The following is a 12,557-nucleotide window of genomic DNA, read 5'->3' as shown; positions in this document are numbered from 1 at the left end:
GGCAACGTTTGTTTGCGGACGGGCGGTGGCGAGAGGTACCTCTAGGTGCGGTGACGGTGCTTTCGAGGGACGCTGAAGCTTGTTGTGGGTGGGTGGCCTTTGACAAACCCGTACGCGGCGCATCGTCCACGCTCATTGCTCAGTTTGTCCCAAGAACTGTCGCCGATCGCCGCCACTGAGGACCGTTCGTCATGGTCAAGTGCGCTACCAAGGGCTGTGACAAGCCCGCTTCAATGCGATGCCCCACTTGCATCAAGATGAACATTGACATCGGCTCCTTCTTCTGCTCCCAGGTGACTCCATCGCTCCTTCAAGATGAGAGGCATGAGATATCAACCTACCATTCTCGGTATCCAGTGCGACCCCCACCGCCAACTCACCCATCACGCGCTGGGTCGGATCAGGCTTGCTTCAAGGGGGCCTGGAACGATCACAAGATGACCCACAAATTGGCAAAGCTGGCCATTCAGCGTGCTACCTCCGGTCTGACCCCTGTCATACACCCCGTGGGCCGACTTGATGCGTATGCACGTCGTGCCCACAAACACAAGTCTCATGATATTTTTTTTTTTTTGGACCGCCACATGAGGGTTGCAGAAATGGCCGAGTCAGTGCCCATGACCTTTCCTGGTTTCAAGTTTACGGGGCCCCTACGGCCTTATGCCCAATCGCCGCGCCGGCCCATACCGCCCCACATCGAGAAGCCAGACTACGCACTCCACCCACTTGGCGAGCCCATTAGTGAGGTCCGCAACAAGTCTCAGTTGCGCCAGCTCTCCGCTGAGGAGATTGAAAAGATGCGGCACGTCTGCAAGGTAAAACTTGACACTCGCTCATGTATTCGAGGCCGGCGTGCTCGTGTCATTCAACGGTTAACCAAGCACCGTCGGCCATACACAGCTGGGTCGCGAGGTGTTGGACGAGTGCGCCCGCATCATCAAGCCTGGCGTCACAACAGATGAAATTGATGCCGTGTGCCACAAGGTGAGCCCCCCCGGGCATGTGGGAGTATCAGTGAGTTTTTCCTACGCTCCTTTTCGCCCAGCACTAACGTTGCGGTGATCATCACAGGCCTGCTTGGAGCGTGACTGCTACCCTTCACCGCTCAACTACTATCAATTCCCCAAATCCTGCTGCACGTGCGTTAACACGCCGTTCCTGGTCATCTGCTCGTCGATCATACGGCGAGCCACATGCTTGGATGGCGCACGGTTGCTACGCTCACCCCAAACCGGTCGCGCCTGCATGATGTAGTTCTCTGAACGAGGTCATCTGTCATGGCATTCCCGATGGATATCCCCTCAAGGACGGTGATATCATCAATGGTTCGTGCCTATCGGCCTTTTGTAGACTTGTCACTTGTCTCCAGCTGCATCGCAAATCGCTCATCTGCGTGCGTCTTGCTTAGTGGACGTATCGGTGTATTATCACGGTTACCACGCTGATTTGAACGAGATGTATCTGGTTGGCGAAGTGGACGACGAATCCTTCCGTCTAGTGAAGGTCGCCTACGAGTGCCTGTACCGCGCCATTGCCATGAGTTTGTTTTGTGCCCCCCCTGCTTCCTCATGCTCTGACATAGCCGCCGCGAAGAACCCTGCCACGCAATGGTGCGCGTTTATCCACCGTGATGTGGTCCCTGCTCATCAACGCCGCGCGGGTAGGCAAACCTGGAGTGCGCTATCGAGACTTGGGTATGGTGATTTCCGAGCACGCAGAGGCCAATGGCTTTTCTGTTGTGCGCAGCGTTTGCGGTCACGGCATCAACAACCTTTTTCATTGCGCCCCCAATGTTCCGCACTACGCCCGTACGTAGTATTTGCAACCTCTTCCACTCTTCTTTGAAATGACAACGGCACGTAGATTCATGCCTGAACCACGATGATAGGTAACAAGACGGCTGGCGTCATGAAGCCAGGCCACACCTTTACGATCGAGCCCTTGATCAACGTGGGGACCTGGGATGACGTGACCTGGCCGGATAGCTGGACCATCACCACCAAGGTATGATTTGGGTCAAGGAAGCGCGACTTGACGATTCATGTGCCGAGCAAGGCAAATTGCACAACGTCTTCCCCGCCAGGCATGACCAGCCACTTTCTCGTTGATTCGCGCAATCATCCTGGTAGGATGGCAAGCGGTCAGCGCAGTTTGAGCACACTTTGCTGGTGACGGAGGACGGTGTTGAGATTTTGACGGGCCGCAACCCTGACTCGCCTAGTACGTGATTGCCGGCAACCATGTACCTTTTCAGATCTGCCCCGTTCCGTAATTGCCTCATTGATTGCATTGGGCGACACACAGCGGGTGACCACTGGTTTGAAACGGTGCTCAAGGCCAAGGGCCTCACGCTCGACCTGTAGAGCACAGATGTGCCGACAAATCACTAAGATTCGGGGCCCCCAAGGCCTTGTGCGGCTCCATTGTGTGTTGGCACGCTGAGATGATGGTATTGTTTCCTGTAGTCAACTCGAGAGGGGAATATGCGTGTGAGACCGGCATGCCAGGGACGGGCCGGCTTCTGAAGCAAAGCCTGATGCATGATTGGAATCGACCACGCCTTCGTGATTGTGTGCCTATTTTATTTTTTAAAAGGCTTGGTTGCGCCAGCGCGTCGACGTGCACAGCACGACCTCTGCAACGACTCGCAGAGTCAGCAGTGTCTGGAGAGGACCATCGCTCCCTCTTATGCTGCAGCGTTGCGCCGAGCAAGAACACACGCAGCTGGTAGTGCCATTGTGCGCAAGGGAGTTGACCAGACTTGTTGCCAATCAAGCAACTGGCTCAACTCATAAGCATGTGGCTGTGCAACTGAACCTGGCCACTCGCAAGGCGTAGTGCAACGTGAAGAAATGCGCGCCAATCAAACCGGGGAACCACGCGTGTGACTTGCTCAATCCTTGCCCAGTTGTGTTGCTAACGTGCTCCCGGGATGAAGGGCGCGGGGGCTTACTGGAGTCGGCTGCTGGAGCGGCCACGTCCGCCATGACAAGGGCATAAGCAATCTTGATGAACCAGGCTGTGAGCTTGGCAGAGTTGCCCGCCCAGCCAACCTTTGTGACACCGCAAGGAAGCACATACCTCGGGAAAACATGCCAAGTAGTCACGCCAGGGAAGACGACGACCAAAGCAAAAGAGAAACGTTGTTTGTGTTAGTGGATCTGGGTCTAGCGCTGTCGGCGGCAAGCGGGCTCTGATGTCAAAGAGTGCGGTGCGCGGGACGCGATACAGGCAAGAGCAGTAAGCTGGGGTGGTGAGGTACGACTCAAAGTCATCGCCCGGTTGCAGAAGATCAACACCCAGGACGGTGAGGCCGCGTTGCTCAAGCAAGCCTTCGACGTAGCCACAGCCGCAACCAATGCTCACGATGGTGCGAACTTGGATGCGGTGCAGTGTCTGGCAGAGAGCATCGAGCTCATCAGCGCTCAACGTGACACAGCTGGAGGCCGGCGCACTAGGCACGAAACCAAAGACCAGAGGAGCATACAATCAAGCAAGGTAAGGCTGGGCGGTATGAGCATAGGGTGCGTTCGCAAGGCCCCATGCGTGCCTTTAGAGAACGGAAACGCCCGTACTACGTACCACTCGAGGCTGGGAATGAGCTCTTCATGAGGAAAGTCAGCGCCCGCCACCAAAGCTCGCGGTGCCGTCATGAGACCCGATCCCCAGGTCGAATTGCCGGGCAAACACGGCGATAATGGGACAAGCTTGCAGTTCCAGAGGTGTCCATGCGGTCCCAAACCGTCCCAGCGGAAAGCGAGCTCCACACGAAAAGCGGTGCAACGAAAGACCAGCCTCAGCCTCAGCCTCAGCCTCACCGTATCCGTATCCACCTGCAAAAAAAAAAAAACAAAAAAAAACCGCAACTTCACTTTTGGCCTAAATTGTCTGACATTTCAGTTGTGGTCACTATTACCGTGTGTTGAAAGCAAGTTGCTGAGTTGGAAAAGGGAGACTACCACACACACACACACACACACACACACACACACACACACACACACACACACACACACACACACACACACACACACACTTAACGCCTCTGTCTTTGTGGTGGGGAAACATGCGACGGCGACGGGGCAGAGGACTGAGATGGGATGGAAGCAGGGGAAGCAGGGGAAGCAGGGGAAGCAGGGAAGGGATAGGGCGGTTCGATGGGCTTGGTGGGTAGGGGTGATTGTTATAAGTTGTTCATATCGTGCGTTTGAGAGGGTTGGGATGGGCGTTGGCACGGGTTTGCTTTTGCTCTGCTCTTGAACTTGCTCACGAACTGGCTCTCCGGCTCGGCAGACAGCGAGACCGGAGCGTGCCATGTCGGGCCTGAGTGACAACGTCAAGATGATGTTGAACGGTGACAACAAAATCCGCCTCGGCCTCATTGGCGTCGCTGGCTTCTTTATTCTCGTGCGTTGCAGCCTGCCTATTGACCCCTGTCACAGAAAGGCAGTGTCAAGTCGAACATTGCGAAGCAGTAGACTCGTCTAGCTCTCCGACTGCATTGACTTTGCTCATAACCTCTGTACGCCACCCCTTGTCGGGGTTGGGGTGGGTGATATCCTCATTCACTAGATTGGAAGCTCGCTCCTCTGGAATTACCAGCACAAGTCCCAAGGCAGCGGAAGCACCGGTCCTGAGAAGGTCAGACTTGTTCGAGCCGCTCTCTTCGAGAGCAACGAGTTGGCGGGCATGCTTTTGCTCTCTGCTACCAGCAGCATGTAACCCTGTACTGCCTCGATGGGCCTCACTGTTTTCTTGCGGCCGACCGCGCACAGGATGGCAACGCTTCAACGCAATACTTTATCTTTACCTCTTGGATCTTCATTGTGTGCTGTGCTGGCGCCCTTCTCCTGCGCAACAGTGCGTGATCGAGACCCACATGTCAATGAATGCACCCAAAGTAGCCTGATTGTGCGGTACATCTCACCTGCTTGCAACGGGGCTGCGACATCTCGTTGTGCTTTGCAGGCTACAAGTTTCAGCTGCTAACCACCATTCCACTTCTTCTCATTGTCATGACCCACCAGGTCGGCATCATTGGTGCCGACTCTGCCACCGGTACCTTCTCCCACTGGGGCACCATGACCTTGGTACGTCCTTTGCTTTTGCCAGGGGTTCACAGCCTGTGCTCCTTCCCGCCCCTATTCTTTGCCCCTGACCCTCTGCGCATTGCCATCCGTGTCCTTAGGTTAGAAAGCAGATTGATCTCATCGGCGATTCCAATGACGAGCTCAAGGTATGGTTTCCAACAGAAGTTGATGTGCGATTTTGGGGGCATGGCGTTGAGGCATGCTTTTTAGGCCCCGCTGCATCCTCGAGCTTACCCTCGAGCCCCGAGTCTTAACCGGTGCGCATTGTGCGACCCCTTGACCTTTCTACCCTGCCTCTCGCACCATACGACAGCATGAACTGCAAAAGGCTCTGGCTGGCGGTGTCCTGAATCTTTTCGGCTTTTATCTGGGCATCGCCGCCGTGATTGCTCAAAAGCCGGACCTCAACTTCAATATTACACCAGAGCTCATTTCCCTCGGCGCTGGTGCCGTTCTCTCCTTCCTGGGCTGCATTATCCTTTGGTCGTGCGATCCCGTGGGTGCGTCATGCATCTGGCCCGTCCTGATGACACGCGCTGAGGCAAACGTCCCCTCATGACACGTGCCTTGTCATGTCTGCAGCCAACCCACTTTATGGAACAAGCAGCCGCTCGGGCGGCTCCTCAGCTGATCCTTCGGGCTCCTTCCTGATGTACAGCTTCACCTCATTCAACGTGTTTCTTGTGGTGCTTACGGCTGTGGCACTCTTTTGCCGTCACCGTGCCGTTGCACTTTTCAGGTATGATCAGCTTCATCATATCCCGATACCTAAACGCTCTCTTGTGTGCGGATCCGCTCACGCATGCGCTTGGTCCTTTTGTGCCCTAGCTTTGTTTTTGCGGCGTATTTTTCCTTGTTTGGTCTCTCGTACGCACTGGGCATCAGCGCGTCGTGCGACGAGAAGCACGTGGACCAGGGCCGTGCGGGTGCTCTTTTCGTGTGGTTTTCATACCTCGCTTTGACCGTGTCGGCCTACTTTGCCTCGGCCGAGCTCGAGCCTACAGACCGCGAACTGGACGGCTATGCCGCCTATGATGACGATACCGAGGGTCTTCATCCGGAAGATAACACATACAATCCCGTCGAGGTCCAGCAGGCCAGCCCGAGCTTGCCTGCGACCACAGCCTAGAAACCCGGCTGGACTTTTGCTCCGCTTGAGAAGATTCGGTGAAGACTGACGGCCCTGCGAGTTTTGTTTTGTGACTGGCATTGAAGCAGAGTGTTTTCGTCGGCATACACGATGGATGCGCGCTGAGAGCTGGGCTGCAGGCAAGGTTTTCAAAAAAGCAAAAACAAAATAAATCTGGGTCGTTACAATTGAGTTTTCAGGCCCAGCAGCCACATTTTCTCATTCTGTGTGAGTGTATGTATGAGGAGAGGGGCACGTCGTGAGAATCTGGTGGTCAAATGGTAGAGGCAGCACTGCTTGTGTTGTGTCAGCACACATTCAAGCAAAGGTGGCAATCGCAGGGCTTGTTAACAAACGAGGCAGGTCAAGCACTGTGTATTATGTACAAACGCAGATAACGGGTTTATGCGTGTGTAGTCGACATCTGTGGTGCTCGCTACACCTCGAGATGATTATCAGCATAAAAGGATTGTAGAATGCGAAGCTGCGTCTTGAGGGCGGTCACGTAGACTTCCATGTCTTCCAGCACGCAGTGCTCGTTGGCCGGACCCAGAGTTTTGATAAAAGTGGAGTACTCGGGCACGCTCTGCAAGACGACCGAGAAAAGACCGCGAACCTGTGCGGATTTCAAAGCAAAAAAACAAAACAAAACAAGAACAGAAACAAAACGTGAGACGACGGACAAGGCCTTTCACTCCCCCACCTCGCCTTTGCTTTCTTTTTCTGTGGTCAAGGATGCACATGTCGCCCCCCTCGTTCCGATCCGGCTTTTGACTCTTGAAGGAGCAAGACGCAGTCAAAAGTTTAGCGCCGAACGTACAATCCAGTTGTGGTGCTTGCTCAGCGTCGAGTTGTACGCGTTGGATGCTGCCTTTGACATGTTATGATTGCCATTGGCCAACTCCTCCAACATACTGCAGAGAAAACTCAGGGCACGCTGCAGCCAGAGCAGGGCGTCCGTCGCCGAGCCGCTTGCTGTATGCACCTTTCGGGTCAGTTCGTCCTGCACCAGAGCTACGCCAGAGCGCCCGACACGATGAGCACTGATGTCCAGCGCCGCTCCAAAGCCACGCATTCGCTTTGGTGAGGGTGGAGTTGGGTCACTGGGGTGGAGCAAACCTTGCAGCGTGTGTCGACCGTCTGGTTCGATCAGATAGGCCTTTTCAATCTTTTCAATGTTGCCAAGTACATCGCCTACCCAAAGGCAGAGACACGTCAGCGTGGGTGGACCACCAGCCTGCGCAGCAGGGAGGTGTGCAAAACACGCCTGAATGCTTTGGGGCATGAACAAGCATTGTTTCACCTTGCAAATTGTAAATACTCACCTTTGACGGGTGCAAACGCGGTGCTTCCAAGTTTCTCGACACACGGAATAATGGCGCGGCAAGCAGCTAGGAAAGGTGAGGTTGGGATGCCGTGGCGTTCCAGCAGCCGGTAGCGCGTGAAGGAGTGGTCCATTTGCGAGAAGAAAGTGGGTGGTCGTAAGGGGCTTGCAGGGCCAGGCGACGACACGGCTGAGAGTAGGCTGAGGTTGGGAAGCTGCGACGGGGGCCCACGGCGACTGTCATCGCGCTCGATGAAGGTGTCCACGGAGCTCGTCCGTTCAAGGCCCTCCCCACTGCCCTCCAGGAGGGCAGCCACCTCGAGGGATTCATCATCGTCATCATCTGTAATGGCAGGGGTGTGAAACTGGGAGGAATAGTCACCTGTCACGTGCACGGCATAGAGGTGGAGAGGGAAGGGTAAGACCAAACAACTTCTCATCCGTCACCACACTAGCGTCGGTGCGCTTGCGGACCTTGATCGGGACCTGAGGTGAGAAGCGAGGCGACTAGCTTGGCCATGCCCTGCAGCTCGGTCTCCAGGCCATCCACGAGCCCCGACGCCTCTACATGGGAGAGGGCACCGAGGTTTGCGGCAATATTTTGTGCCACGCGAACATGCTCTGCCAGGTTCAGGACGGCCTACATCAAGTTGAGTTGGTGAAGTGTCAAAAAGCTGAGGCCGAGGACACAATGTCGATGCGCAGGCACGCACCTGTCGATGGGCACTATGGTGCGAGGCAGATGGGCGGAGGTGTCGCGGGATGATGACTGGGGGTGGCATATCTGCACCGCGTAGGCCTAGCGCTGCTGGGAGTGGCGTGTGCTGCTCGACGACCGGTTCAACTAAGGAGCGATCGTCCTCTGTCGGAAACGAGAAAGATTCAGGACAGTGCGTTCGGGCCCGTTAGAGTCCATTGATCTCGGCAGCCGAACGGATGCAGCTCGAGCGCAAGCTGCCAGGTACGCGGACTGACTTTGCTTGGCCCGAATTTTTGCTGATGTGAGCGCCAAAAGCCAGCGCTGACGCTCCCTAATCCAGTGGGGTGGCGACAAGCGCGGGTGAGGGCATGCGCATGCGCAGGACAACGAGGCAGTACTGGGTGCACCAGACCAAACCTGGCATCGACGGCGCGAAAGTGAATCGTGGTGTCGTGGGAGATGAGCTTGAAATCAGTGTCTTCAGCTTCGGCTGTGTGGCACGCACCGCCAGGGTCAGGAAGGTTCGACAGGGCACACCGCAAGGACTCTGAGCGCGGTGCTTACGCGAGATTTGTGCCGAGGCAAGGACGATAAAGCCACGGCTGCCGACGTTGTCCATGGTGTTTTGATCCAAATAGTAATAAAAGCGGCCGTCACGAGCCACGACGCAGTAGCGTTTCTGCCAGCCGGACCACAGGTTTGTCCACTTTAACAGGCTTCCCGCCAACATAGCTGAGCTGTCGGCGGCCGTGTGCGCCATGTTGCCAGGTTATCTGATAACTCAAAGTAGCCCAGAGCGTCACCGCCTCTCGGCGGGATCAGACCCCCGCCTTGAGAAAGGGACAAACCACAGGTGTGACTTGAACAACGCCGAGGTCCAAGGCGGCTGGCCCGAAGTGTGCCCTTGTGAAGCAACCAATCAGAGGCTCCCCAGACTCTCAATAGAGAGACGAAAAGTGCGATGAAGACCGAGTGTGTGTGTGTGTGAGACAGAGAGGGAGAGAGGGAGAATGGAACACGCTGCTCACGAGCCCTCGCCCCCCGCCCCGCGACCGCTCAAGATTTTATCGAGAGAGAGAGAGACACACAGCAGAGAAGAATGTGAAGGAAAGTGTGAAAATTATCGCACTTTGGAACCGTTGACACACACACACACACACACACACACACACACACACAGAAGAGAGAGAGAGAGAGAGAGAGAGAGAGAGAGGAAAAAGCACAAAACAGTGAGAGAGTCGAAGTTTTTCGGTCTCAGGATCCCAACGGCGGTTGTTGGGGTGTGTGGGGTGTCGAGGTCGAGGTCGAGGGGAGACCTTGGTACGGTGGTTGAGCTTGCAAAAATTTGTGAACTTGACATTCGTAGAGATGGAGCAACGGCGTGATGCTGCGCACGCCGCCTCTGCGGGCCCGTCGGGCCGCGTGCGCCTTGCGGATCGATCGGGCTATCAGTTGCCCTTCGACCGGCGCACGGTCAAGGAGCGCATCGCCAAGCTTCGCTCGCGCCGAGAAATCCGTGACTTCCAACAGGTGCACGCATTCGCCCATGCATGCAAGCCTTTCCTCCCGTGCACTTGCACTTGAGCGTCGTACCTTATTGCTGTCACTGATCACCCACCTCCCCCCCCCCGTCCTGGGTGTTGGATCTAATTTGTCTTCCATGATCTCATGCGTCCGCTCCTTTGACCGCACCCCAACATCACATAACATTGGGACAGCATCATACGGTGCCGTTACTAGAACCTGCCTGGCCCATGCTGCGGCTGCTCAACATCCCACGCGCAGAGGTTAGATTTGCGACCGACCAACACAGCGCGCCCTCTTGGCCAAGTGTGTACCTTGCGCCATGCTCATCCGATGCGTCACGGGGTCACAAACCAGATGAACCGAGCAGTGCTGGCGCATGCCAAAGAGCTGTTTGCCTCCCGCATCCCGTCCATGTCGACCAAGCAGCTGACGGATACGCTCAAGTTGTGCTGGCCTTTTGCCCTTACAGAGGAGATCCAACCACTCGTGGTCCAGCTCCTCAACCAAAATGCCGAGCTCGAGCCCAGTTATTTGGAAGAGCTGCAAAATCACCCCACCCTCTTGGAACAGTGCAACCTCAATGTGAAGCAGCAGCTGTGGGTGGCCAAACCCGGTGCCTTCACGGCAGTGGCTGGGCCGTTCTTGCGCCAAGCTGCCTTGCGATTAAACCAGCGCTGCCTGCTGCCCGTGCTCTTCGATCGCCTCTTTGACAATCCCTTCGCAGACCTGGATGAGGAGGCCACGTCGGAGATTTCCGAGCTCCTGCAGCTCGTTGGGAGCAAGATGAAGTTGTATGAAGCCCTTTTGGTTGAGCTACGCAGCCAATTTGTCAAGCACGGCGAGCCGGCTTATGGCTGCCTACGCCTACGCCTATCCCACGGCTTGACCCGTGCCGGGGCCGATGCCATTGCCAGCAAGGACCCTTGCAGTCGTTTTGCGACCCTCCTGACCATGGTATGCCAGGACGCTGCCATCTCCGACCAAATGTACACAGACCTTGAAGCAGCGCTGACGAGCCTGGCTCAAGAGCCCACGGCCCTTTTGGATGTGGGCCTCATGCTCTTGCACCCACACCTGGCATGGACGTTTGCCCAAATCGCCGTCTCTCGATTGGAGTCTAATATCACTGCTTGCAAGCTTCCGCGCCATGACGAACAGCTTCGCATTCTTCTGCAGGTGAGCTTTGCCGCGCAATGGACGGCTGCTTGAAGTCTCAGAGTGCATTGCAATTCTGTCTCACGCACTTCTGGATGCTGTGGCATGCATGTGGCCATGTCCATGACAGTTGCTGCATTGTTCCAACAACCTGCGCGCGGTATTGTCTCGGACCAAACACGTGGTACCCGAGTTGACTCGCTCCATCGTGCAGGTCAGTGTTGGCTGATCGGAGCAGAACATGTTGATAAAAAATGAAGAAGAAGAGCGGCGGGCAGGGCCAAAAAAGAAGGCGGGGTGGGAGAAGCCCCGGATCGATTGACATTACATACCTCATCATCCACCCACGCTTGAATGTCACATAGGATCACGTGGCCGCCATTGCCAACATGCTTGCAGAAGACGCCATTGCTCATCGGAAGGAAATCATTGATTCACCTGCAGACCACCGCGGAACTGACAACCCCAAAGCGCTCCGCCACGCCGTGGATGTACGTGTCGTCACCTTTGAATGTGCCTCATTTTTCGGCGCGACGTGGCTCTTTGACTCTGAGTCTGACGGTGTATTTCGTGGTCGTGGGCACTCCTGCACCTTTTGTTTTTCTCAGGGCAACTTTAGTCTGCAACTCATCCTGCAGCGAGTGGCATGCCTGGCCATGTCCGAGGGTGACCTGACACGACCACTGTACATTTACCATTGGTTCCTCATGCACCAGACGCAATTCCCGGTGGCGCTCAACTATGCTGCGGCAGGGTTTATGTGCAACACCCTTTTGCAGAACTGGGAACGAACCGTCAAACGCCTGCCAGAGGTCTTTGACAAGCTCTTATATCGCCAAGCCCGTCGGCACTGGAAGCTACACCAGTTGAGCGCCGACGTGTTTGCGCGGTTGCCCCAACTTGAGCAGATTGCTGATTCGCTCAACATGATTCTGAAGATGGCGCAGGAGGGCGAAACGCCGCGCCACGAGGACAACCCGGACTACGCCCACCAGTGCAAGCAGCTGTTGCAGACATATCTGGTCTCGACTGAATCCTTCGATGAGAAGCTTCAGCAGACCATCCTGGTCAGTCTCGTGAAGCGATTTGAGGGTGACGTGCAGATTCAGCTGGCCAAGGAGTTTGACGTTGAGGTCAACGAGGCTGCGGAGCAAGGCGAGGCTCCTCACAATTCCGATGAGGCGGCCCACGACGAGAATATGGAATCAGACGCTGACACTGCACTTGAGAACGACGATCAAGGTGAAGAGGTCGATGAGGAAGAAGAGGGCGTGCAAGAAGATGTGGATGAGGAGCATGTAGAGTCTGAAGAGGCCATGGACGACGAGGTGGATGAGTAATTGATCAATTGGATCCCCAAGAGATACTCGTGTCTTTGTCTGTCTGTGCTCATGGGCACATACACGATAGTTTGTCTGTTATTGATAAGGAAAGGAATGCCAACCAACAAAGAACACTCACGAGAGCCCGGTCAAGACCGTCGCCAGTCACATACACATCGGCCAGTCAAGCGGAATCCGGGACGGAGTCGGGTTGTGCCCTTGTTCACAAGACAATTTCAAGCGCAACCTTCACAGGGGGGCCACTCGTGGCGGTGTGTGTGTGTGTGTGTGGGGGGGGGGGGGGGGGGGG

General features: G+C 55.7%; 4 protein-coding genes across 4 annotated transcripts; 3 read left to right on the top strand and 1 right to left on the bottom strand.

Moving 5' to 3' along the window:
- Positions 1-21: 21 nt before the first annotated feature.
- Positions 22-2,228, top strand: MONBRDRAFT_17874 (uncharacterized protein; the record flags this gene model as incomplete). Its single annotated transcript, XM_001743783.1, has 11 exons — positions 22-45; positions 144-293; positions 405-483; positions 598-815; positions 901-984; positions 1,072-1,139; positions 1,255-1,325; positions 1,409-1,540; positions 1,665-1,808; positions 1,889-2,004; positions 2,130-2,228. The coding sequence occupies exons 2-11, from the start codon at positions 192-194 to the stop codon at positions 2,226-2,228; spliced, it is 1,113 nt and encodes a 370-aa protein (XP_001743835.1). The 5' UTR covers positions 22-45; positions 144-191.
- A 1,060-nt stretch (positions 2,229-3,288) lies between these two features.
- Positions 3,289-6,425, top strand: MONBRDRAFT_36087 (uncharacterized protein). The gene is made up of 9 exons (XM_001743782.1): positions 3,289-3,498; positions 4,294-4,407; positions 4,573-4,641; positions 4,776-4,860; positions 4,969-5,090; positions 5,189-5,236; positions 5,404-5,590; positions 5,673-5,829; positions 5,919-6,425. Exons 2-9 carry the CDS (start codon positions 4,315-4,317, stop codon positions 6,217-6,219), a joined length of 1,062 nt encoding a protein of 353 aa, XP_001743834.1. The 5' UTR covers positions 3,289-3,498; positions 4,294-4,314; the 3' UTR covers positions 6,220-6,425.
- Positions 6,426-6,655: 230 nt separating this feature from the next.
- MONBRDRAFT_14866 (uncharacterized protein) lies at positions 6,656-7,677 on the bottom strand (the record flags this gene model as incomplete). The annotated part of the gene is made up of 4 exons (XM_001743529.1): positions 6,656-6,835; positions 7,040-7,233; positions 7,339-7,413; positions 7,545-7,677. The coding sequence occupies 4 exons, from the start codon at positions 7,675-7,677 to the stop codon at positions 6,656-6,658; spliced, it is 582 nt and encodes a 193-aa protein (XP_001743581.1).
- A 1,934-nt stretch (positions 7,678-9,611) lies between these two features.
- MONBRDRAFT_31409 (uncharacterized protein) lies at positions 9,612-12,283 on the top strand (the record flags this gene model as incomplete). Its single annotated transcript, XM_001743781.1, has 6 exons — positions 9,612-9,773; positions 9,962-10,030; positions 10,125-10,946; positions 11,056-11,139; positions 11,291-11,416; positions 11,534-12,283. The coding sequence occupies 6 exons, from the start codon at positions 9,612-9,614 to the stop codon at positions 12,263-12,265; spliced, it is 1,995 nt and encodes a 664-aa protein (XP_001743833.1). The 3' UTR covers positions 12,266-12,283.
- Between the last annotated feature and the right edge of the window lie 274 nt (positions 12,284-12,557).

Source organism: Monosiga brevicollis, genomic scaffold (genome assembly GCF_000002865.3).
Source record: "Monosiga brevicollis MX1 MONBRscaffold_4 genomic scaffold, whole genome shotgun sequence".
Classification (NCBI taxonomy): Eukaryota; class Choanoflagellata; order Craspedida; family Salpingoecidae; genus Monosiga; species Monosiga brevicollis.
The sequence above is the reverse complement of the archived record's forward strand: the minus strand, read 5'-3'. Positions and strand labels throughout refer to the sequence as shown.

What these genes read in the sequence shown, in the direction of transcription:
- MONBRDRAFT_36087 (XM_001743782.1), top strand. Translation starts at nt 4,315, where the DNA reads ATGTCGGGCCTGAGTGACAACGTCAAGATGATGTTGAACGGTGACAAC. An exon ending in GAAGCACCGGTCCTGAGAAG is followed by an intron (nt 4,642 to 4,775) that starts GTCAGACTTGTT and finishes GACCGCGCACAG; the next exon opens with GATGGCAACGCTTCAACGCA. An exon ending in CGCCCTTCTCCTGCGCAACA is followed by an intron (nt 4,861 to 4,968) that starts GTGCGTGATCGA and finishes TGTGCTTTGCAG; the next exon opens with GCTACAAGTTTCAGCTGCTA.